The 25,391-nt window shown below is 39.8% G+C and overlaps 1 protein-coding gene across 2 annotated transcripts in view; it reads right to left on the reverse strand.

The window, feature by feature from the left end:
• GCH1 (GTP cyclohydrolase 1) overlaps positions 1-25,391 on the reverse strand; it is a 54,013-nt gene that overhangs the window by 13,182 nt on the left and 15,440 nt on the right. For both annotated transcript variants that reach the window (XM_033404742.2, XM_004279332.3), the window contains exons 2-3: positions 13,741-13,850; positions 2,074-2,129 (exon numbers count right to left, since the gene is read on the reverse strand). In XM_033404742.2, the coding sequence (XP_033260633.1) occupies positions 2,074-2,129; positions 13,741-13,850 (166 nt within the window). The remainder of the gene's footprint in view (positions 1-2,073; positions 2,130-13,740; positions 13,851-25,391) is intronic.

The raw sequence follows: 25,391 nt of genomic DNA on the forward strand, positions 1-25,391 counted from the left end.
AGTTCTTTGGTTTACTGCTCCATTTTTTTTTCTTACATTTTAATCCTATTAGTGTAAGGACAAATCTCCATGCTAATAATTAACTCCTTTGTTCATAAAAGCTTAATTATTGGAGAGCTTTTCCTTTCACTAGGAAAGGAAATAACCAAAGGCTATTCCCTTCTACCCCCAAGTCACCACTTTTTCCAAGATCTCACTAGATTACTCTCGAATCCATTTCTATAAAGTGTTACCCACGGCCATACATAGTGTGGTCTTCTAGAGAAGACTGCTTACATTAAGACCATGGCCGAGTGTGGTCTGCCAAGTTTTTATAATATGAAGCCTGTCTATGCTACACCTTTCACACGTGGGCAGTCTGATACAGGCAGGAGCAGTGCCAGGATTTCTATATAAGGTGGAGGATTAGCCATCTTGCTGGAAGAGGGGGAACCAGGGGAGTGAGCCTACAGCTGTGTTTGCACAGCAAGCCTGCTGATCTTAGACTATGTATTATAAAACAGTAAGAATAACCAATTATAATAAAGACACTTGTATTCAGCTGATATAACTTTATCGCTTGGGAGTAAGTTATTGGAGAGGAGGTTGCTAATAGAAATTATAATAAGGTTGATTACCCCCATCACCACCAATACTATTTTTCAGCCACTCCTTGGCACTGCCATTGGGTACAGATCACTGAAAGGCACCAACATGTTTGCGTTTGTATTAAGAGCCTGATTGCAGTGAAGCAATTATATTTATGATGTAAGAACATCCTTTCATGCTACCAAGTAGTCCTGTCTGGTAGTGAGATTGCCAAGTAGGAATGAAACTAGGGAAACTAGTCAGAAACTAGGGAAGTTAAATTTCTCTCTTCTACCTATTTTCTCCTTAATCCCTAGAAGAAATGAGTAAGAAAGTAGAAGTGAAAACAACGTAAAACGAACAGCTGTGGAGAGCAGGCATCAGATTGCAGGGGCGGTGTTTACAGAGTCCAACACAGAATTGAAAAAGATCTGGACCACCATTTCAGGATTGTCTAAGTGGAGAAGAAGCAGGAACATATCAGAGCCACAGATGTCAGTTGGTCACAAAGGTATGTTTATTCCAATTTTGATATGGTCACTTTCACCTCAATCAAGTTATCTAAACTTAGCTTGGTTTATTTTTAGAAGGAGGGGGACTCTTGATGTCATTTCATTACCTGCTCCTTCATTTTAACTCTCCTTTAACACATACACCTCCCAATATTTCCCCATCACCCACAACTCGCTAACTCTATACAAGGAAACTACACAAAAGGGTATTTAGGTCTAGTCCCCAATATTTTATTGTCCCTATCAGAGATATATGAACACTGACCCTCAATTTGACTTCTAGTTAAACACAGGAGACCATGCTTGTATATATCACCACTCTTTCCTAAAACTCAAAAATGGTAGCAAAGGCCAGAACCCACAGGATAAAGAATGAAAAAAGACTGTAGCAGAAAGAGAAATAGAGAGTTAGTATTGTCTCAGATAGAGCTGAGGGGGGAGGGGGAAGGCTGAAAAAGCCAAGGAAGGCATGGTCTTGGGTCTGTAGAAGCAACGGAGCCAGACATAAACCAACTGGCCCTACAGGATGCAGAGATGTGTGGAGGTACCCAAGTGGAAGGCAGGGTTAAGGCCCCCACTTCAAAGAGCAGTGCAGTTAGACCTCTGTGCCGGTTTCCTCTCCCCCGCAGTTAGCTAAACCACCCTTAAAGAATGGGGGCTGAACTGAATGCACCCTCAGGTCCTCTCCAGTCAGCGAAGGCTCTACTGAGAGAAGTGTGAGGTAAGGCTTCAAGGATGTGCAGGCGGGAGGTGGAGAAGGCAGGCAGGCAATAGGGGAGCGAGAAGGAAAGGGCATTTGTGTTTTCAGGTCCTCTTAGTCTGTCTTAGACCATACTTATTGTCTAGATATTGTCTCTGCAACTATAAAGTAAGTTGGAATGTACCTTCCAAGTTAGATCCACATTGATCAAGAGACAAAGCCTGATAAGATTCTCACCATGTAGGGGCAGGTCCTATAAACCTGTCATCTTATTCACTACACAGTCATACTTACCTAGCAAGTTTGCTGAGGCCAAGAACTTGCTTGTTAGGAAGATAACCGATATGGACCTTCAGAGAAGAGACAGAAATCATGAGCTAAGTGAAAACACAGTACTTCTTTGTGACGAAAGGAAACATAATACAGTATACTTACAGTGCGGTTCAACACAATGAAAACATATTTTTAAAACATCTAGAAGCTTTAAGACATAGAAAATGAAGCACTTACATAAGCAGTTAAAAAATCACATAAATTAAGTAAAAGGAAAATAAGAATGACTATTAATAAAATGACAAATTTGAAGTATAGTTGTGGTATTTCCTGGTGAAGTTAAGCTCTTGATACAATTCTTAAAATCTTTCCTCTGTTGAGGGGAAACTTTCTCAGGAAAATGCTAATTATCCCACAGCAACATTAAAATGTAGCTAAGAAAACCTCCTTTAAATGGCTGAAACTGTAAGTATAAATATTGCCATTCTACACATCATGGTGGCCTTAAAAACCTTGCCCTGTTGCACAGAAAGAGGGTCTCTGTGCTCTTTGTCATCCTGGGCAGTCCCATTTCTAAGCTGCTAGAGAACACCATCCTCCTGACAGGAAGAAAAGGACACGGCTACAAGTTGTGACTCAGAAAAAATCTGGATCCTAAGGCCCAAGTTCTTGTTGGACTTACTATAAGGCAAAGCCATTTCTATAATCTTAAAAAGCACTGATTAATATCTAATATGAAAAAGTTACATGTCTTTCAGCCAAGTGTTAAGTATGAGAGAATATTAGTTCTCCAAAAAGATTAATAAATGGTCACTTATAGGCAATCAATTTAAGTAATATAAAATTTTCAACTCATTTGCATCATGGTTTGCCAGCATTTGTTGCATTTGTTCACCTAATATTTACTGTACACTTGAATAATCCAGGAGTAATTAGTGGTTTTTTTCCATCTATTAGGCACTATGCTTTGGGAGTCTGAGAATACCAATTCATTGCCTTCCTGCTCAGCAGAAGGAGAAAGTTAAATAGCACCTGAGCATTGGGTATGTCAAAGAAAAATTAGAGTTGAAACTTTCCCATAGAACCAAGGTACAGAAGTACCACTTGACATTTATACACTTATATACAGAGCTATAATTTATTTGTTTATAATATTTTTAGTCTTCCCAAAGATCCTGTCATTTAAATGGTCACTTTTTACTTTTTTTGGCCACACCGTGTGGCTTGTTGATCTTTGCTCCTTGACCAGGGATCGAACCTGGGCCCTTCGCAGTGAAAGCGTGGAGTCCTAACCACTGGACCACCAGGGAATTCCTGTAAATGGCCACTTTAGGCAATCATCACTGAACAGTATGTTTAAAAACCGAGTTAGTAAGAACACAGACACAGAAGTAATCAGAGCAGAAGGTAGGAGGATATAGTGGAGAGAGGCTGAGTACAGGCTCAAGTTCCTGGGTCTGACCCCAGCCAAGTCACTAACTCCCTATGTCCTCTTGGACAATTCACAGCTTCCTGGGCCTGGTATTCTCACTTAAAATAAAAGGTAGCCATGAGCTCAAAGGTTCCCTCATTTCTGAAAATACATAGCCCTGCTGTCACGGCCCAGCATCATTAGTTGTGTGACTACCAGACCCTATATGCCTCCTCATGTGATGGAATACAGAATCCTCAGCACCCCGATGAACTACTCTTGTCAAATATGTTTAATCTTAAACTTAGGAAGTTTTAGATCTAATCCAGTTTATAGAAAAATGCAGAGATTGAATGGAGCAAATCCAGAAACTGAGACACTCTACAGAGCAACTGGCCTAGTTTCTCAGGTAAAGAACGTCATTGGGGTGGGGATGGAGGTGGGGCTGGCAGAGGAGACTATTGTAGATCAAGAGACTTAAGATGCATAACAACCAAATGCAATGTGAGTGCAAATGTGTAACCCTTATTCGGATTCTGGTTTAAACCAACAAGCCAGCTGAGACACCTGGAAACATGTAAATATCAGTTATTAGATGCTATTTAGGAATTACTGTTACTTTTGTCTATGGCAGTGCTACTGAGGATAAGTAAGAATATTTTAGAGATAGGTATTAATGATTAGTAATGAAGAGTCGTGTTGTCTATATCATACTTCAATATATTGAAGGATTTACTGCCAACTTTTTAGGTTGATAATCAAATCAGTTATGTTTCTTTAAAAAAATCCTTATCTTTTAGAGAAATATGCTGGAAGAAATTATAGAAAAAAACAGTTATCTAGGATTTGCTTCAAAATAGTCCAGTGGGGACGTATATAGAACAAGACTGGTCCTTTACTGATAACTGTTGAAACTGGTTGATGGGAACATAGAACGTTATATACTAATATACCTATTCTTAGATATGTTTGAAATTTTCTGTAATAAAAGGTTTTAAAAAGAGATACCACTACATACACATCAGAATACTAAACTTAAAAAGACTGAAAGTGCCAAGTGTTGATGAGGATGTGAAGTGACTAGGACTCATGAGAGTATATGAAATGTAAACTGGTACAACCAATTTGGAAAACTAAAAGTCTGTATTTAATAAGTTGAACACAGGTATACCCTGTATCCCTGTACATCCACTCCTAGGTATATTCCAATGGAAATGCATGCAAGAGGAGGATCAAGGTGGCGGAGCAGAAGGACGTACAGCTCATCTCCCCCAACAGGCACATCAAAAATCCATCTACACCTGGAACAATTCATGCAGAAAACCAACTGGAAACTGGCAGATTTCTTATAACTTTGGTTATATAAGAAAGTTCTCTGTGTAACCAGGTAGGATGAGAAGAAAAAAAAAAAGGCATCAGGACAGGACCAGTGCCCCTGGGAGGGATCTGTGAAGGAGGGAAGGTCCACAGGGGCAGGCCCAAGCCCTGAGGGGCCCCCTTGCCTGCTGGGAGGTTTGCTGGAATAGACAGAAGGGCTAGAGGGGCCTGGACTCTGCTTGCAAGGAGTGAGCGAGCCGGCTGGCCAGCAATCGGGAGAGAGGGCACTGCTGGCTTCCACCTGGCCACACTTCCAGTCCAAAACGCTTGCCAGGGCTGGGAGGGGTGCTGCTAGTATACACAGGGCTTAGGCACTGAATCCCGGCTGGACAAGTCCTGAGAGAGGACCCAGCCTAGCTGCAAAGAGATAGTCCAAAGGGCCTGGGGTGTGGTCTGGGCCAAAACTCAAAGTCCACTGTCAGCATTCACATGGTAGGGGCAGTCCAGCCATGGCAGACTTGGTCAGCACACACACTGGGTGGCACCACAGAAACGTCTTGGGTGGACAGCCTCTGGGGAGGAGTAAACAGTGGCTCACTACCTGCCAGGAGCACTCCAGGTCCGCCCACACCCACACTACAGCTCGGTGCCAGATCTGGGGCAGATAGGTCCTGGAAGAGGTCCATCACAGAGGCAGCCCAGGTCCCAGGCAGCAGCACAAGCACCTGGATTCCTGCAGTCATCACACCCTGGCCCCCTGCACCAGCCCACTCCACATCACCGCCTAGAGCTAGGCCTGGGACGAACACAACGGAGAAAGGGTCATGGCCTTGGGCTGCTGCTGAGCAGAGGTGTGGACACCTGTGTGGGTGGTGCCTGGGTTCACTGTGACCACGTGGGCTTCACCTGCTTCAGCAGCCACATGCTTTGAGACAGGGCATGCATTCAAGGAACATGGAGCCTTACTGAACCTGACCCTCTGGGCTTCTGCTCCAACAACTGGGGAGCACACCCCACCCCGTGTGTGACAGCCATGGAGCAAAGACGAGGCCCCACCCGACATCCAGCTCAGGCTCTGGACACACCACGAATCACATCCGCTATCAGGAGGATGACGGCCAGTACACTTTGAGGAAAGACGTGGTTGGCATGCATACCAAAAACAGCCCTTGCATCAAAAATACTGGACTCACACAGTCTACACAGGGACACTCCCACATTAAAACACCCCTTCAAGACCACAGCAGATTAACTTTATGAATTTAGGAGAAACAGTTAAGTAAAATGAAAAAGCAGAGGAACTATTCCCAATTAAAAGGACAAGAGAAATCCCCTGAAAGAATAATGAAACAGGCTTTACCAGCCAACTAGACCCCCAAGTTTAAAATATAGGTAATAAAAATGCTAAAGGATTATAGATAGAAATGCAGATCACTATAATGGAACTAGAAACTAGAGAGGAACCAATCAAAATTAGGTAACTCAATTCCCAAGATAAAAAACAATCTAGAAGCAATAAAACAGAACAAATAAGTGATCTGAGAGATAGAATAATGGAACTCATCCAATCAGAACAGCAGATGGAAAGACAGACAAACAAAAAAGAAAGCACCATATGAGAACTATGGGATAATATAAAGGGTGCCAACCAACTCGTAACGGGTTTCAGATGGAGAAAAGAGAGAAGATCAAAAATGTATCAGAAATTATGGCTTAAAACTTTCCATACCTAAAGAATGAAACACATTCAGGTATAGGAAGGATAGAGGGTTCCAAACAAGATGAACACAAACAGACCCAGACCAAGATATATCATAATTAAAGTGGCAAAAGTTAATGTAAGGATTCTAAAGGCAGCAAGAGAAAAACAGTTACAAGGGAACCCCCATAAGGCTAGCAGCAGATTTCTCTGCAGAAACTTTGCACGCCAGAAGGGAGTGGCATGATATATTCAAAGTCCTGAAAGGGAAAAGCCTGCAACTCTACCCAGCAAGAATATAATTTAGAATAGGAGAGATAAAGAATTTCTCGGACAAGCAAAAACTAAAAGAATTCAGCAATACTAAACCTACCCTTAAAGAAATATTGAAAGGTTTTCTCTAAATAGCAGAGAAGCAAGAATCTATAGGGGGACTTCCCTGGTGGCACAGTGGTTAAGAATCCACCTGCCAGTGCAGGGGACACGGATTCGAGCCCTGGTCTGGGAAAATCCCACATGCCGCGGAGCAGCTAAGCCCGTGCGTCACAACTACTGAGCCTGTGCTCTAGAGCCCATGAGCCACAACTACTGAAGCCTGCGCGCCTAGAGCCCGTGCTCTGCAACAAAGAGAAGCCACCGCAATGAGAACCCCGCGCACTGCAACGAGGAGTAGCCCCCGCTCACCGCAACTAGAGAAAGCCTGTGTGCAGCAATGAAGACCCAATGCAGCCAAAACTAAATTAATTTTAAAAAATGTTCTCAATTTTTAAAAAAAAATCTATAGGATAGGGAAAAATCACAATAGGAAAAGCAAATATATGGAACTTCCCTGGTGGTCCAGTGGTTAAGAATCCACCTTCCAATGCAAGGGATGTGGGTTCAATCCCTGGTCAGGGAACTAAGATCCCACATGCCACAGGGCAACTGAGCCCATGCTCCACAACTTATGAGCCTGTGTGCTGCAGCTACAGAGCCTATGCGCTCTGGAGACTGTGTGCCACAACTACAGAGAAGCCCAAGCACCGCAATGAAGAGCCTGCATGCCGCAATGAAAGATCCCACATGCTACAACTAACACCTGATGCAGCCAAAAATAAAATATAAAAAAAAAAGAAAAGCAAATATATAAAAGGACTGAAGATCACTTAAATAAGCCAGTACATAGATTAAAAAACAATAACTGAATCACTGTGCTGTACACCTGAAACTAAGATGACATTGTAAATAATGTTTACACTATTTACACTGCAAAAAAATCAAAAAAATTTGTAAATGCAATTATAACTACAACTAACAGCAAAAGAATAAACATTAAGATGTAAAATGGGACATCAAAGCCATAAAATATGGGAAAGGAGAGTATAAAAATTTAGATCTTTTAGAACATATTCAAACTTATATGATATGACTATCAGTTTAAAGCAAGTAGATATAGTTATGGGTCAACATACTTGAAAACCAGGATAACCACAAATCAAAAACACATGACAGATTCACAACAACCAAAAAGAAAGGAACTCAAGCATAATATAAAAAAGAACCATCAAATCACAAAAGGAAAAACATAAAGAGAGGAACAAAGAAGAACTACAAAATCAACTGGAAAACAAGGTTTCAAATGGCAATAAGTACATACCGATCAATAATTACTTTAAACGTCAATGGACTAAATGCTCCCATCAAAAGACATAGAGTGGCAGACTGAATAAAAAGAAACTAAAAATGCGCTGCCTACAAGAGATTTACTTCAGGGCAAGATACACACACAGATTGAAAGTGAAGGGATGAAAAGAGATATTTCATCCAAATAGAAATGACAAGAAAACAGAGGTAGCAATATTCATATTGGACAAAATAGACTTTAAAACAGAGTCCATAAAGAAAGACAAGGACATTATATAATAAAGGGATCAATACAAGAAGAGGATATTATACTCATTAACATATATGCACCCATTTTGGAATACCTAAATATATAAAAATACTAACAAAGGGAGAAAGTGACAGGAAAACAATAATAGTAGGAGACTTTTAACACCTCACTGACATCAATGTATAGATCCTCCAGACAGAAAATCAATAAGGCAACAGAGGTCCTAAAATGACACTAGACCAGTTGGCCTTAACTGATATCTATTAGAAAAAAAATTCTTTTCAAGCACACATGGAACATTCCCTAGAATAGACCATATACTAGGTCATAAAAGAAACCTCAACAAATTTAAGAGGACAGAAATTATTTCAAGCATCTTTTTTGACCACAATGATATGACATGAGAAATCAACCACAAAGAAAAACAGGAAAAAACAACAACAACAAAAAACACATGGAGACTAAATAATATGCTACTAAAAACCCAATAGGTCAATGATGAAATCAAAGAAGAAATCAGAAAATACCTTGTGACAAACAACAATAAAAACACAACCTTACAAAAATCTATGGAATGCAGCAAAAGCAGTTCTAAGAGAGAAGTTCATAGCAATACAGGATTTCCTCAAATAAGAAAAATCTCAAACAACCTAACCTATCACCTAAAGAATTAGAAAAAGAAGAACAAACAAAACCCAAAGTAAGCAGAAGGAAGGAAATCATAAAGATCAGGAAAAAAATAAATAAAATAGAGATTTTTAAAAAATAGAAAAGATCAATAAAACCAAGAGCTGGTTTTTTGAAAAGATAAAATAGACAAACTTCTAGCCAGGCTCACCAAGAAGAAAAGAGATAGGACCCAAATATACAAGAAGTGAAAGAGGATAAATAACAACCAATACTGCAGAAATACCAAAAATAAAAAATAAAAAAAACATAAGACAATACTATAAACAGTTGTATACCAACAGATTGGACAACTGGAAGAAAAGAACAAGTTTCTAGAAACCAATGGCCTGCCAAAACTGAGTCAAGAAGAAAGATAATTTGAACAGACCAATTACTAGAAGTGAAACAGAATCTGTAATAAAAAAATTTAAAAACAAAACCTCCCGGGCTTCCCTGGTGGCGCAGTGGTTGCGAGTCCGCCTGCCGATGCAGGGGACGCGGGTTTGTGCCCCGGTCCGGTAAGATCCCACATGCCGGGAAGCAGCTGGGCCCGTGAGCCATGGCCGCTGAGCCTGCGCGTCTGGAGCCTGTGCTCCGCAACAGGAGAGATCTCAACAGTGAGAGGCCCGCATACTGCAAAACAAACAAAACAAAACAAAACAAAAACAAAACCTCCCTGCAAACAAAAGTCCAGGACTTGATGGCTTCACTGGGGAAATTCTACCAAACATACAAAGAACTTACACCTATCCTTCCCAAACTATTCCAAAAGACTGAAGAGGAGGAAACACTCTCAAATTCATTCTAGGAAGCCACCATCACCCTAATACCAAAACCAAAGACACTACAAATAAAAGAAAATTACAGGCTAATATCTTTGATGAATATAGATGCAAAAATCCTCAACAAAATGTTGGCAAACTGAATCCAATAATACATAAAAAGGATCATACACCATGATCAAGTTGGATTCATTCCAGAGTTGCAAGGATGGTTCAACATACAAATCAATGTGATACACCACATTAAGAAAAGGAAAGACAAAAACCACATGATTATCTCAATAGATGCAGAAAATTTATTTGATAAAATTCAACATCCACTCATGACAAAAACTCTCACCAAAGTGGATATAGAGGGAACATATCTCAACATAATAAAAGCCATTTACGACAAACCCACAGCCAATATAATACTCAACAGTGTAAAGCTTAAAGCCTTCCTATTAAATTCAGGAACAAGACAATGATGCCCACTCTCACCACTCCTATTCAACATAGTATTGGAAGTCCGAGCCACAGCAATCAGATAAGAAAAAGAGAAGGTACCCAAATTGGAAGTAAAGAGGTAAACTGTCACTATTTTCAGATGACACAGTTCTCTATATAGAGAACCCTAATGACTCCACACAAAAACTATCAGAATAAAAGAAATCAGCAAGGTAGCAGGATACAAGACTAATATACAGAAATCTGTTGCATTTATTTACACTAACAATGAAATATCAGAAAGAGAAAGTTTAAAAATTCTGTTTAAAATCACATCCAATTAAAAAAAAAAACAACCTAGGAATAAATTTAACCAAGGAGGTGAAAGACCTATATGCTAAAAACTATAAAACATTAAGTAAATTGAAGATGATTCAAAGAAATGGAAAGATATCTCATCCTCTTGGATTAGAAGAATTTATATTGTTAAAATGGCCATACTACTCCACAAGCAATCTACAGATTTAATGCAATCCCTATCAAAATACCCATGACATTTTCCACAGAACTGGAACAAGTAATACTAAAATTTATATGGAGCCACAAAAGACCTAGAATTGCCAAAGCAATCCTGAGGGAAAAGAGCAAAGCTGGAGGCATAACTCTCCCAGACTTCAGACAATACTACAAAGCTACAGTAATCAAAACAGCATAGTATTGGCACAAAAACAGACACAAAGGTCAATGGAACAGGATAGAAAGCCCAGAAATAAACCCATGTACTTATGGTCAATTAATCTATGACAAAGGAGGCAAGAATATACAATGGAGAAAAGACAATCTCTTCAAAAAGTGGTGTTGGGAAAGCTGGACAGCTACATGTATATCAATGAAATTAGAACACTCCCTCACACTGTACACAAAAATAAACTCAAAATAGTTTAAACACCTAAATATAAGACACAACACCATAAAACTCCTAGAAGAGAACATAGGCAAAACATTCCCTGACATAAGTCATAGCAATATTTTCTTAGATCAGTCTCCCAATGCAAAAGAAATAAAAGCAAAAATAAACAAATGGGACCTAATCAAACTTACAAGCTTTTGCACAGCAAAGAATACCATCGACAAAACAAAAAGACAACCTACCTAATGGGAGAAAATGTTTGCAAACGATGTGACCGACAAGGGGTTAATATCCAAAATATACAAGCAAGTCATACAACTCAATACTGAAAAAAGAAACCCAATCAAAAAATGGGCAGTTTCTTCAAAGAAGACACACAGACGGCTAACGGGCACATGAACAATGTTCAACATATTAATTATTAGAGAAATGCAAATCAAAACCACAATGAGGTATCACTTCACATTGATCAGAATGACCATCATCAAAAAGTCTACAAATAATAAACGCTGGAGAGGGTGTGGGGAAAAGGGAACCCTCTTACATTGTTGGTGGGAATGTAAATTGGTGCAACCACTATGGAGGTTCCTTCAAAAACTAGAGTTACCATATGATCCAGCAGTCCCACTCCTGGGCATATATCCAGAAAAGATTAAAACTCTAACTCAAAAAAATACATGCACCACAATGTTCAGAGCAGCACTATTTACAATAGCCAAGACACAGAAACAACCCAAGTGTCTATCAACAGACAATTGGTTTAAGAAGATATGGTGTATGTATACAATGAACTACGACTAAACCATAAAAAAGAATAAAGTATTGCCATTTGCAGCAACGTGGGGTGACCTAGAGAATACAATACTAAGTGAATTAAGTCAGACAGAGAGAGACAAATATCATATGATATCACTTATATGTGGAACCTTAAAAATAATACACATGAATGTATAGACAAAACAGAAACAGACTAATAGACATAGAAAACAAACTTATGGTTACCAAAGGGGAAAGGGATAAATTAGGATACAAACTACTATACATAAAATACATAGGTAATAAGGATTTACTGTATAGCACAGGGAACAATATTCTATATCTTATAATAATCTAGAATGGAAAATAACCTGAAAAAAAATACACACACACACATACAGCTGAATCACTTTACTGTACACCTGAGGCTAATACAATGTTGTAAATCAACTAAAATTCAAAAATAAATTAGTGAGTTCCCTGGTGGCCTAGTGATTAGGATTCTGGGCTTTCACTGCCGTGGCCCAGGTTCAATCCCTGGTCAGGGAACTGAGATCCCACATGCTGTGTGGCTCGGTAAATAAATAAATAATAAATAAATAAATTCTTTCAGAAAATTAAAAAATAAATAAAAATTTAAAAAAGAAATATATGCATCTGTGCACCAAAAGAATGCTGATAACAGTACTGTTTGCAATAGCCAAAAACAAAAAAACCACCACCAACAACAACCAAAAAACCCAAACAGAGAGAGAGAGAGGAAACAATACAAATGTCCTCCAAGAACAGAATAAATTGTGGTATGTTTGTACAATGGAATTATATATAGCAATGAAAATATAATGACGGGCAATAACATAACATCAATGACTCTTTCAATATGGAACAAAAGAAGCTAAACACAAAAGAGTACATTCTGTAGACCCCACCTATTTATATATAGTAATTGAAAAACCAGCAAAACTAATCAATCTATAATGTTACAAATCCATATACTAGTTACCTGTGGGGACAAGATGGGTTAGGGATTAACAAGGGGCACAAGGTGAGCTTCTAGGACACTGATAATGTTCTAGTTCTTGATCTGTGAGGTAGTAGGAAGTACCCTAATGATTTGTGCATTTTTCTACGTTTCACTTCTATAAAAAATGAAAAAATACTTTAACAAAAAAATATGAAGCAAATGTTAACACATTAAATTTAGGTGATGGGTGTTTAGATATTCATACCACTATTTCCTATAAGTCTTCCATTTGAAAATTATTAATAAAAAGTCAAAATAAAATAAAATTATATGGGGGGAGGGAAGAGAAAAGGACAACTCTTGGTAACCCACATGTTCTCAAAAGTATGTTTAACTACAGCAAACTAGATAACATTATCTAGCTCACAGATTCATTTTTCCTAAAATAGAAAGGGTTGGAAACAAATTAAACCCACTAATACTATAACCTCTGCCACAAGACATTCTGCAATCATTACTGCTCATGTCATATTATACAAAAGTATATCTTGGATCAAGTCAAAATAAAGGGCAAAGGTTTTCAGAGCCTGCAGCAGCTACCTAAAAAAAAAAAGATGGTCTTTAATCTCATTATTTTAACCTATTAACATGGTATTTACTGTGAAATGCTTGCCCAGAGGGCCTTCTGCTACTTTGTTTTTATTTTGTTAATTTCCAGCTATTAGATTAGTAGGGTTGATAAAGAGTAACTGTTTATGTGTCATTCTAAATATCTGGGATATTAGGAATTAGCAGGTGACAATTTAAAATATAATTATCCTAACTTTAAAACTGTCATTGTGCTTTTAAACACTGTTAGGAGACAACATAGAAAAACTTACCCTTCCAACAAATGGAACTAGATGATGTTCACACATGGAAAACATGTCTATGTCCTTCACAATCACCATCTCATCATGATCTTCATCAAATATAGCATCATTTAGGACATCTGAAATCAGAGGCTTGCTTTAGTAACATTTCCAATTTTATAGTAAGATAAAGAATAGAAAAGCTAACACCCTGTAGGTACGTGTAAATTGACAGTCAACATAAGAATGTTAATCCTAACTAAAATATTAATGGCATGCAAATTAAAACTAGTTATTTTTCTCCCACCACATTAGCAAAGTCTTTTTCTTTAAATGGTGGGGAAAATCCTTATGATGTGGTATTACATAAAAAATGCAGGATTACCAATGTATTTGTAGCATAGGAGAGGAAGGGAAAAAGAGGGAAGAAAGGAGATAGATTATGCAAAACAAAAGAGTGGGTATTTCTAGTGATAGGAATGGTCTACTTTCACTTCCTTCCTTACATTTTCCTGTACCTAACACTTTCTCTATAACAAATGTGTAGAAAACTATATCTGAGAAAAAAACCAATTCTTACCTCTCTGATTGCTGAAGCTAGATCCAGATACCCATAAACTTGACCTCTGTTATTACCACCCCAAATAATTTTCTTTCTTATAAAATTTTCTAGTTATTGTATGCAAGCATCAGACTCATTCTAAACAGTTGCCTTCCTCCTCCCTTCCTAAGGAAATCAATTCTATAGTTTTTATGTGTGTGCCTGTCCAGGTTGGCTTTGGGTGATGAACAGTGTCTTGTTTAACCTGTGGACTCTGTCATATAGGGCCAGGCTTACAACAGACATTTAGAAACAAAAACTTTATTTTTAAAAACTGCACTCATATCTGAACAGCTTGGCAGACTAGATACATTCAAGTCATCTAGGTATGTGATTTCAAGGATTTGGGGATACCCAATCTACACAGCATGAGACAGAAGGGAAGAGATGAACAGAGCTTTGTAGCCACATACTGCTATTTCCCCTTGGAAAGGCAGGCTGCTGAGTGAGTCACAGGGAAGATGTGCAAATGTCCACCCACACAGCCTGACCTTCAGTGGCTCCGTTGCTACCAGAAGAGAGGCTCACAGATATTGAGTTATCAGTTAACCACAGTTGTCATCCCCCGATTTAGGCTATTCAGAGACATATTTGACTGTGTGATACAGCAGTTATTAGTGTGGTAAACAAAAGTGAACATGTGGGGTTTGGACACAGAGATAAACATGACACCCTGGTTAAGAGAGGCTAAAAAAATCCAGGGAGGAAAAGGCACAGGGCCATTCTTTAAGTAAATACTCCTCCAAAAGCAGTTTTCTCTTCTGAATACTCTGTCCTAACCTTCAGTCCTATTTTTGAAAGAAGTCCAAAACTAGATCCTCAGTGCTCCCCAGAGTATCTTGGAGTTCTCCATGATTTTAATGTAATGTTACTGCCATGCATAGCTGACTAAATAAAATCTTTAGTCACACAAGGAATCTTCCTGAAAGTAAAAACAAAAAAATTTTTCTTAAAGAACAAAAGAGAATTGTCAAATATAGGAAGTGTTCGTTTGTTTTCTCTGGCAAAAAATGAGAGCATCCCCATTCTAAGCTCTGACAACAACCATATGGCACGTGTTAAATGCTGGCCCTCAAGTTAGGCTTATGTTAGCATCTGGCTCCATTGCTAACTGCAGAACCTTGGGCAAGGCACTCTGTGCCTCAATCTTCTCAGCTATAAAATGGGCATGAAAAAAGTATCTACTTCAGAGAGGTATCCTGAGGATTAAATGAGATAATCCACTTGTGTTTAGAAATATGCAGGTGGGGTATGCGATAGATAATATTATTACTATTACTATAATTAAGATTAAGAGAGTTGCTACTATGTTCCCATGCACATTGATGTACACCAGAATTTAAAAAGCAATAATTTGCTTCTAAGGAACAGACTGCAGAAAAGGAAAAGTAATAAATTTACTATGGAGAAACCTGGCAGACACTACTTTAATCAAATAATTAAGGTTAACTTTACCAGTAATAAGACATACTGATATCATATAGCTCCTGACATAAGACCATGAGAAGGGCACATCACCTCTGTGGAATTCTTCCCCAAAATCTGTAACTGCGGTCTAATCACCACACAAATTGAGGGACATTCTACAAAATATCTAAAGAAGAACTCTTTTTAAAAAGACATGGAGGGAATTTCCTGGTGGTCCAGTGACTAGGACTCCGCATTCTCACTGCTGTGGGCCTAGGTTCAATCCCTGGTCGGGGAGCTCAGATTCCACAGGCCACGCGGCGTGGCCAAAAAAATAAATAAATAATTTAAAAATAGACATGGAGGGCTTCCCTGGTGGCGCAGTGGTTGAGAGTCCGCCTGCCGATGCCGGGGACGCGGGTTCGTGCCCCGGTCCGGGAAGATCCCACATGCCGCGGAGCGGCTGGGCCCGTGAGCCATGGCCGCTGAGCCTGCGCGTCCGGAGCCTGTGCTCCGCAATGGGAGAGGCCACAACAGTGAGAGGCCCACGTACAGCAAAAAAAAAAAAAAAAAAGACATGGAAAGACTAAGGAACTGTCCACGCTAGAGGAGACTAAAGACACATGACAAGTAAAAGCAACAGAAAAACTAAAATCCAAATAAAGCCTGTAGTTTCGTTCATAGTGTTGATGATTGCACCACGGCCATGGGAGATGTTAGCATTAGAGGAAGCTTGGGAAAGGGTATATAGAGAATCTCTCTTACTATTTTTATCATTATTCTGTAAGTCTAAAATTATTTCAGAATAAAAACTTCTAAAAAACACAACAGAGGGACTTCCTTGGTGGCGCAGTGGTTAAGAATCCGCCTGCCATGGGCTTCCCTGGTGGCACAGTGGTTGAGAGTCCGCCTGCCGATATAGGGGACACGGGTTCGTGCCCTGGTCCGGGAAGATCCCACATGCCGCAGAGCGGCTAGGCCCGTGAGCCATGGCCGCTGAGCCTGTGCGTCCGGAGCCTGTGCTCCGCAACGGGAGAGGCCACAACAGTGAGAGGCCCACGTACAGCAAAAAAAAAAAAAAAAAAAGACATGGAAAGACTAAGGAACTGTCCACGCTAGAGGAGACTAAAGACACATGACAAGTAAAAGCAACAGAAAAACTAAAATCCAAATAAAGCCTGTAGTTTCGTTCATAGTGTTGATGATTGCACCACGGCCATGGGAGATGTTAGCATTAGAGGAAGCTTGGGAAAGGGTATATAGAGAATCTCTCTTACTATTTTTATCATTATTCTGTAAGTCTAAAATTATTTCAGAATAAAAACTTCTAAAAAACACAACAGAGGGACTTCCTTGGTGGCGCAGTGGTTAAGAATCCGCCTGCCATGGGCTTCCCTGGTGGCACAGTGGTTGAGAGTCCGCCTGCCGATATAGGGGACACGGGTTCGTGCCCTGGTCCGGGAAGATCCCACATGCCGCAGAGCGGCTAGGCCCGTGAGCCATGGCCGCTGAGCCTGTGCGTCCGGAGCCTGTGCTCCGCAACGGGAGAGGCCACAACAGTGAGAGGCCCGCGTACCACACACACAAAAAAGAATCCGCCTGCCAATGTGGGGGACACGGGTTCAAGCCCTGGTCCAGGAGGATCCCACGTGCCGCGGAGCAACTAAGCCCGTGCGCCACAACTACTGAGCCTGCGCTCTAGAGCCCACGAGCCACAACTACTGAAGCCCATGCACCTAGAGCCCGTGCTCCACAACAAGAGAAGCCACCACAATGAGAAGCCCGCACAGCGCAACAAAGAGTAGCGCCCGCTCGCCGCAACTAGAGAAAGCCTGTGCACAGCAACAAAGACCCAATGCAGCCAATAAATAAATAAATTTTTAAAAATAAATTAATTTAAAAAAAACACACAACAGAACAATGCCCATCAACTGGAATATATAAGCAATGGAGCACTACTCAGCAATAAGATGGGATAAAATAATGATTCATGTACTAAGATGGTTGAACCTCCGAAGAATTATACTAAGTAAAAGAAGTCAAAGACCTGCACACACAAAAAACTATGTGAGATTCTAGGAAAAGCAAATATAGTGATAGAAAGCAGACAGAAAGTTTACCAGAGACCACAGAGGATTGGCTGCAAAAAGATATGAAGACATTTTTTTTTGGTTGATGGAAACCATCTAAACCTTCGTTGTACTGGTGGCTATGAGTTTGTCAAAATTAAAATTGTGCACATAAAGTTGGTAAATTTTATTGAATATAACTTACACCTTAATAGAGCTAACTTAAAAAAAAAACTGTGGCATAAGGGACTTCCCTGGCAGTCCAGTGGTTAAGACTCCACACTTCCACTGCCAGGGCCACTGGTTCTATCCCTGGTTGGAGAAGTAAGATCCTGTGTGCCGCGCAGTGTGGCCAAAAAATAAAAAAAAAAAAACAAGAAAAGTTTAAAAGCTGTGGTATATTATGAAATCTTTTGTGTAAAAGTCGAAAGGAGATACGAACATATACACACATATATATGCTTATCTTCAAAAGGAAACACTAGAAGAATAAATCAAAAAGCAAATAAAAATGATTACCCATAAAGGACTAAAAGAACAGGCAAAAAGGGATATGATAAAATGAGACATCTTTGAATAAAATTTGTTACATAATTTTGACTTTGAAATCATGTAAATGTTTTACATACTCAAAACTAAACTGAAAAGAAAACAACTAGCGACCCCATACGTTGTGATGCTTTGTGCGATAATGGAGCATTGATGCTTTGCCTCTGTCCTATTTCATTAAAATGGATCCAGACTATAAACTTGACCCAGTCTAATCATTTTTCTTCAGTAATGAAGTCTCCCTGCTATATTTATTTATGTTTTGCTCCAACATTATCTGAAAGCTACCATCTGTGGCTAACAAGAACAAAACACTATCATGGATTGTTTTAATTTCCTGTCTGTTATCAGCAGCAAGGAGGTAACCCTGGAAACAAGGATTTATGGTATTCTATTTCCCACTGTTGGTCATAACCAACAAAAGAAACCAAAGCCACCTCCAAAAGTTGAAGGCCTATCTATAACAACACCACACACAAAAAGTATAAAAGTATACCTTTCTCATGTCATTAATGACTAAGCAATGACAACAAACAACCCTGCTGGGCAGCCACCCCTCAAGCATTTTGTCCCTTCCTGAAAGTGCATTAAGGCAGGCCCACGAATGACCCAAAGTATTTAAGCACCCTCTAAAGCAGAAGTTCTGACTCCCCCAGTGAGCTTGTTAAAACACAAATCCCTGGACCCCACCCCCAGAGCATCCGATTTAGGAGGTTTGGGTGAGCCTGAGAATTTGCGTTTTTAACAAGTTTCCAGAAGATGCTAATGCTCCTGGTCTGGGAACCACACTTTGAGAGCCGCTGTTTTGAGGTATTCCATGTTCTGTGCTGCTACATAGAATCTTTACATCTTGAAAATGCTCCTACTGATACATCATATATATTAAGGAACACAGACCTGTTTCTGCTGGGGTAAAAGGAAACTCCTAGGGGAAATTCCACACAAAAGGAAAATTATATCTAAGGAACTTTCTTTTGCATGAGTGTTAACAGTAATTAGCACTATCCTGGATGTTTTGTGATCAGCACCAAAAATTAGAGATCTCTGAGGAAGTCAGAATTGCACAGATGATCCATCTTCCTGGAGGACAGCATTTAGACAATGGAAGAAGACCTGGAATGCTGAACATGCGTCCAGCCTAAGGGACAGGAAAGAGAGAATGGGGTCTGCTTACTGGTTTTCGAATTAAGAGAGAACAAGACGCAGAGAGTGAGACCTAACAAGGCATCAGGCCTCTTTGCTCTTGGCTGGAATTAAATCAACTCAAGGGGCTAACAAAGATAAGCCCACCTTATTTAGTGGAGAAAGATCTGAATCACTGGCCCAAACCCTCTAACATTAGAGCTGCCTCAACCAGCATAGAGTACTTACTTCATTGTACTTCCTGGTACCACTTATCTGTGTTGATTTCTCCCAACCTTGGAGGTAAGTGTTGTAGCTGAAGGCTTTGGAGTTTCCACACAATACCCTACACACCATGCACAGAGCCAGAGCTAAACAGAGATCTTCCATTTTATCTAATTAATATCTCAGTCTTTATCCTGTGATTTACTTCCTTAAACTAGAAGACTCCAAAGAAACTCATGTGGCCAAGGGAACATAAGAATTCTCATTGCAACATTATTGGTAATAACAAATATTAGGAATTTAAATGTGCATCAGAAGAACAATTATACATCTTACTTAGAAAAGCACTAAAACCATTAACTAAGGTATCTCTTCCTTGTGAGTAGCAGTAACCTCCGACCAAGATGTGTGCTTGATTATCCCTTGTCAAAATCACATATGTACTGACCTCCCCGCTTACCGCTTCAGAACAGTTCTCAAAGTTCTCTGAGAGACTGTCCCTCAGGTTATAATCCTCAGGTTGGCTCAAATAAAATTTTCCATTTCTTACTTAGATTGACTATTGATTAATTTTTTTCATTGACAAGAGTATGTCCATTTAAATGAAGTAGAAACAATACTACCTGTTGTTTGTGGACACACACATAAAATGAAAGTAAAAACATAGGCATGAGAGTAAGAGATCACATTCAGGATAGTGGTTAACTCTGCACAGGGAGGCTAGCAGGATCAGAAAGAGATAACTATGAGCTTTATCTGTATTTTTTAAAGCAATTATAGCAAAATATTAAGGTTTGCTAAAATTGGATGAATGTTGGCTAAATTAGTTCTTTATACCTTTTCTTGTATATTTGAGATATTTCATTAATAAAAAAAGATTTTTTAAACTGAGGAGTTCTTACACATGCTGGTGTTTTGTTTTTTTCCTGAAAGAAAAGCAAGCAACTGAGGTTACCCTTGCACAAGACTGGGGCTAGAGAAGGATTCCACAGGAAAGACACAGCCTGCTTCACGCAATGCTGCAAACGCCTTCAGAAACCTCCCTAAATCACACCCTGCAATTAAAACAAAGGCTTCTGCCCTGAGTGTGGCACTGAAACTTTTTGCTTTCTACCTCCTGTTTGAAAAGTTTGTCCTATGAGTACGAGCAACATTAAAACAAATTAAAAGAGAAAAGAAAATCACTATCTCTGCTTTCATTTCCATCATGGTAATACACCTCTTGTTAGTATCCCAACAGGCACGGCTTTTTGCACTTAACAAGACAGAGCTAACATTTGTAAACTGGCCAAAATAAGCATGAAACCGAATATTCCACAGACTGACATAATGATAGAAACTAAGATGACTTTAGACAACCATTTGCACCATCTGCTCAAGTAGGCAGAGCTGCTGCACAGCTCTGATATGCTCCATGAACGTACTTCATAAACTGCAAGTTTGTCAGCAGGAAAGATCCAGTGCATTGCAAAGAAAGTCAAAGTTTGGTTATTTGGGAAATTTTCCTTCCTGCCATCCTTGGCAGAGATAAATTCCCATGTTGCATCTAAGCAACTAAAATATAGCTAAGACAACATGAATGGACCTTGAGGGCATCACGCTAAGTGAAATAAGTCAGACGGAGAAAGACAAACAGTGTACGATCTCACATGTGGAATCTAAAAAAGCCGAACCTGTAGAAACAGAGTATAATGGTTACAAGAAGCTGGGAGGGTGGAGGAAATTGGAAGAGGTTAGTCAAAGAGTACAAACTTCAAGTTAGAAGATGAATAAATTCTAGGGATTTAACACATAGCTTTTTAATTATAATTAACAATACAGTATTAAATATTTGAAAGTTGCTAAGAGAGTAGATCTTAAAAGGGTGGTAATCATATTGCAACATATAAGTGTATCAAACCAATACATTGCACATCTTAAATTTATACAATGTTACATATCAATTATATCTTAATAAAGCTGGGGAAAAAATACATTGCCAAGGCTATGGAAATAAATGTGCTAGCTGCCCTCAAGAGTACTGATATGCATGTTTCAGCAAATACAGCGGCAGTATGCTCTTCCCATCCTCTCAGCAGCCGTTTTTATGAACACAACATCTCTCCCTGAGAGACAAGTTTCATATATGAAGTTAATTAAGACCTTTTCCTTGATCACAACAGTAATGTTTGTTACAGTTTATCTATAAGACATTAAAACACTGAAATGAGAAAATGGAAGCACATAAAATCTCTCTACCCACAATTACTTAACTGGCTCTTAGGGAACCACAGGCACAGTAGTTCAAGAAGTATAGTAATGGTGAAGTAGAAGGAATGAGTTAAAAGAGTCCAGAGACCCAAGTTCTCTTTCAAGCTCTGTGCCGACTGTGCCCTGGGTGGCAGGGTCCTCACAAGTAAGAGGATGGTTTTGAAAAAGGAATTCAACATGACTCCCAGGTTCCTGGTTTGCACAAGTCTGCGAGTGTTGGAGATCAATGCCAAATTACAACAGGATTACCCTCCCGCTCCCCTGGTCAGCTTCTGAGACGTGCACAGCAACGGCTAGTGGCTTTCTGTACTGAGGAAGAGAAAAGCACCTGTTTTAAACTATTCAGATTTATTCATGGATAAAACTGAAGGCTCCCCATCATATACACTATTAACTCTCAAAGTTACCTCAGCCAAAGAACTCTCATTCTGGTCACAGTTTAACTACTCTGAAAATCTGTGGTAAAAGTTTCTTATTTGTGGAAAATAAGATCCTTAAAAGTCTGTTTAAAGAAAGAAACACAGTGTATTCAAGGAATCATTAAAAAAAATACACACCTGTCAAATTTAGTTTTTTTTTTGTTGTTGTTGCGGTACGTGGGCCTCTCACTGTTGTGGCCTCTCCCGCTGCGGAGCACAGGCTCCGGACGCGCAGGCTCGGCGGCCATGGCTCACGGGCCCAGCCGCTCCGCGGCATGTGGGATCTTCCCGGACCGGGGCACGAACCCGTGTCCCCTACATCGGCAGGCGGACTCTCAACCACTGCGCCACCAGGGAAGCCCAAATTTAGTTTTTTAATTGGATAATTCTGTATACCTTTCACAATCCAGCTGTTTAACTGAAAATGGAATTTACAAAACAGATGGTAACACGGTCTGGTGTGCAGCAGTTCTAGAGAAAGAGCACACCAATCTGATAAACTATCCATTTGCTTCAAAGCCTTTAACAGGCTCATCCCTTATCATCCTACTCTCACTTATGCCGTGAGATTTCACACTGACGGATGTCATGGAACCATTTGTAATGCTATCCGACAAATAAGTACCAGCAGGGTGTGCAAGTCTCTATCATTCATGACAAATGATGAAGGGACAAGGGATCATCTTTTAGAACAGTGGCTCCCAAATACAGCCAATCATAGGGAGCCTTGGAAAACACAGCTTCCCAAGCCACCCTGATAAAGTCTGATTCACTGGGTGTCGGGGTGATCCCAGGATTACGTCTTTTAAAAACCCAAATGATTCCGATAACCAGTCAAGCTGGGAGCGTAGGATTTTAAGGGGTGAAAGAGGATGAAGGTTGAAAATGGACCCACTACTGGCTCTAACTTGCTGTTCAGCAAGGCCAAACAGTGGGCAATATAATTCTTCACCATAAACCCTCACTACAGTCCCCAAGTCACAGGGTGACAACTTGCACGGAACACTGTGAGCTCTGCCCAGGAGGCCTGGAAGAGAGACTGAGGTTGGAGGTGGCGGGGTGAGTGACCAGGAGAGACAAAGGGAAGAAGCTGGAGCCACCTTCAGAGCGGGTGGCAGAGAGGGCCACATGGTCCAGCAAAACATAGAGGAAGGACGGCCTCACACAAGAAAGTTGTACCCATCTCCCAGGAAAAATATCAGCCATTTAAGACACCAATTGGCCCCACAGCCAATGCACTAGAAACCAGTTTCAAAGGTAACATGATCATGTTTTCATAGAAATCCTGTACTAATTTCCAAGCTGGACGCAAATATATCAGACTGTGACCTCAAGAACCTTAAGATCTGAGGAAATAAGAAGTCTATGTGTAAAAATATTTGGATAATGACTATAGCTAAACTACAAAAGCAACAGTTTACAAAAAGGGAAAATTATGGGCCAGGAGAAGAAATACGGCTAAATTGGATAAAGATTTGAGCCAGGCCTTAAGGATGGATACGAGGAAAGGAAGAGAGGGTTTTCTAGAGGACGTGAAGAAGGGAGGTACTATATGAGATGAAATACAGAGGTGAGAAACGATAAAAGGAGAGGTACACTGCCTGAATGGGTCATGCACTGGGCAGAAACCAAATTCCCTTCTGTTTTAGAGCATTTTTCAAGTTAAAATTTACATTTAGTTCATAACCTCTTTCAAGTCCTGCCACACTCTGCATTGGTCAGAAGTTATTATCCTCATTTGACAGATGAGGAAACTGATGCTCTATCTGGAAACACTAAGTGCCTGCTGAAGAAGAGCCAACTGCTGGTCTGAGGGCTGGATTTTGACCCCTGTCCTCTGACTTCCAGGTGAGAGCCTGATCACCAGCCACCGGAAGTCTGAACCTGGTGAGCCCAGTGGCTGGAAAGCCAAATCACGAGTTGCTGCAGCCATGAGGTGACAAGGCCTAGAACAGCAAAGGAAATGAAGAGAGCAAATCCGATTCTTTAGAAGAAAAATAAAATATCAATAGTTATGTATACGGCGGCTGAAGGAGAAGAGAGGGTCAAGCTAACCGCCAGCCCAGGAGAGCAGCTAGGAAGAGTGGCCTGATCACAACCATCTGCTAGAGCCCAGAGCTGGTGCACCTCAGTCACAAAATACTGTTTAGCCAACTATTTATTTGGTTTATATGCAGGAAAATTCAGTAATTTAATGCTACTTTGACCTTTACTTTCCGAAATCAAACTGGAACAGTTTCAGGGGAAAAGGAGAATCACATTAAATCTTCAAACTAATAAAAAGGCTTTTTTTTAAAAAAAGGAACTTCTCTATGGAAGTTTATCCTAGGAAGCCAGTAAAAGATAGCATTTCAAACCAACTAGAGTCTTACAATCTTCAAGATCCAAATATTGTGTCTCTCCTGATTGTGATATTGCATGAAGAAAACAGCATTCCTAATAAAAAGGTTTTCCCTGAATTTAATCAAGTCTTTAGACCTAACTTCCAGTTTCCAGGAATATGAGGGATAGAGAAACAAATTAAATGAAAACAAGAAGAAAAGAATCACACAAATCTCAAAGGTGGAGTATCTTACAGGATAGCTGACAATCTCTGATAAATCAGGGGGAGGAGGGTAGTAGGAACTTTTCTAGATTTAAACCTAACAATCAAATGCAAACATATGGATACTGAGTGGGTCCTAGTTTGAACAAATCATGAGTGAAAGACATTTGGGACAACTGGGGAAATCTGAATGTAGATCAGGTACTAAATGATAAGAAGGAATTACTAGTTAGTATAGGATAGTATAAACGGTTAAGAAGAAAAACACCTTCAAGGGTGACATTTCACCTCTAAATACACATCTCTGATTTGCTCTCAGTACAAGAACAGACCATACCAATATGATAAAATGTGAATTTTGAATCTAGGTAGTAAGTATACAGCTGTCCCTCATACAATTTTGTCTACTTTTGTGTTTGGAAATTTTACATAATAAAAAGTAAAATAAAATGTCATGATTCTAACAGAATATCAGTTTTATTGGCATTACCGTT

Source organism: Orcinus orca, chromosome 2 (genome assembly GCF_937001465.1).
Source record: "Orcinus orca chromosome 2, mOrcOrc1.1, whole genome shotgun sequence".
NCBI classification, from domain to species: domain Eukaryota; kingdom Metazoa; phylum Chordata; class Mammalia; order Artiodactyla; family Delphinidae; genus Orcinus; species Orcinus orca.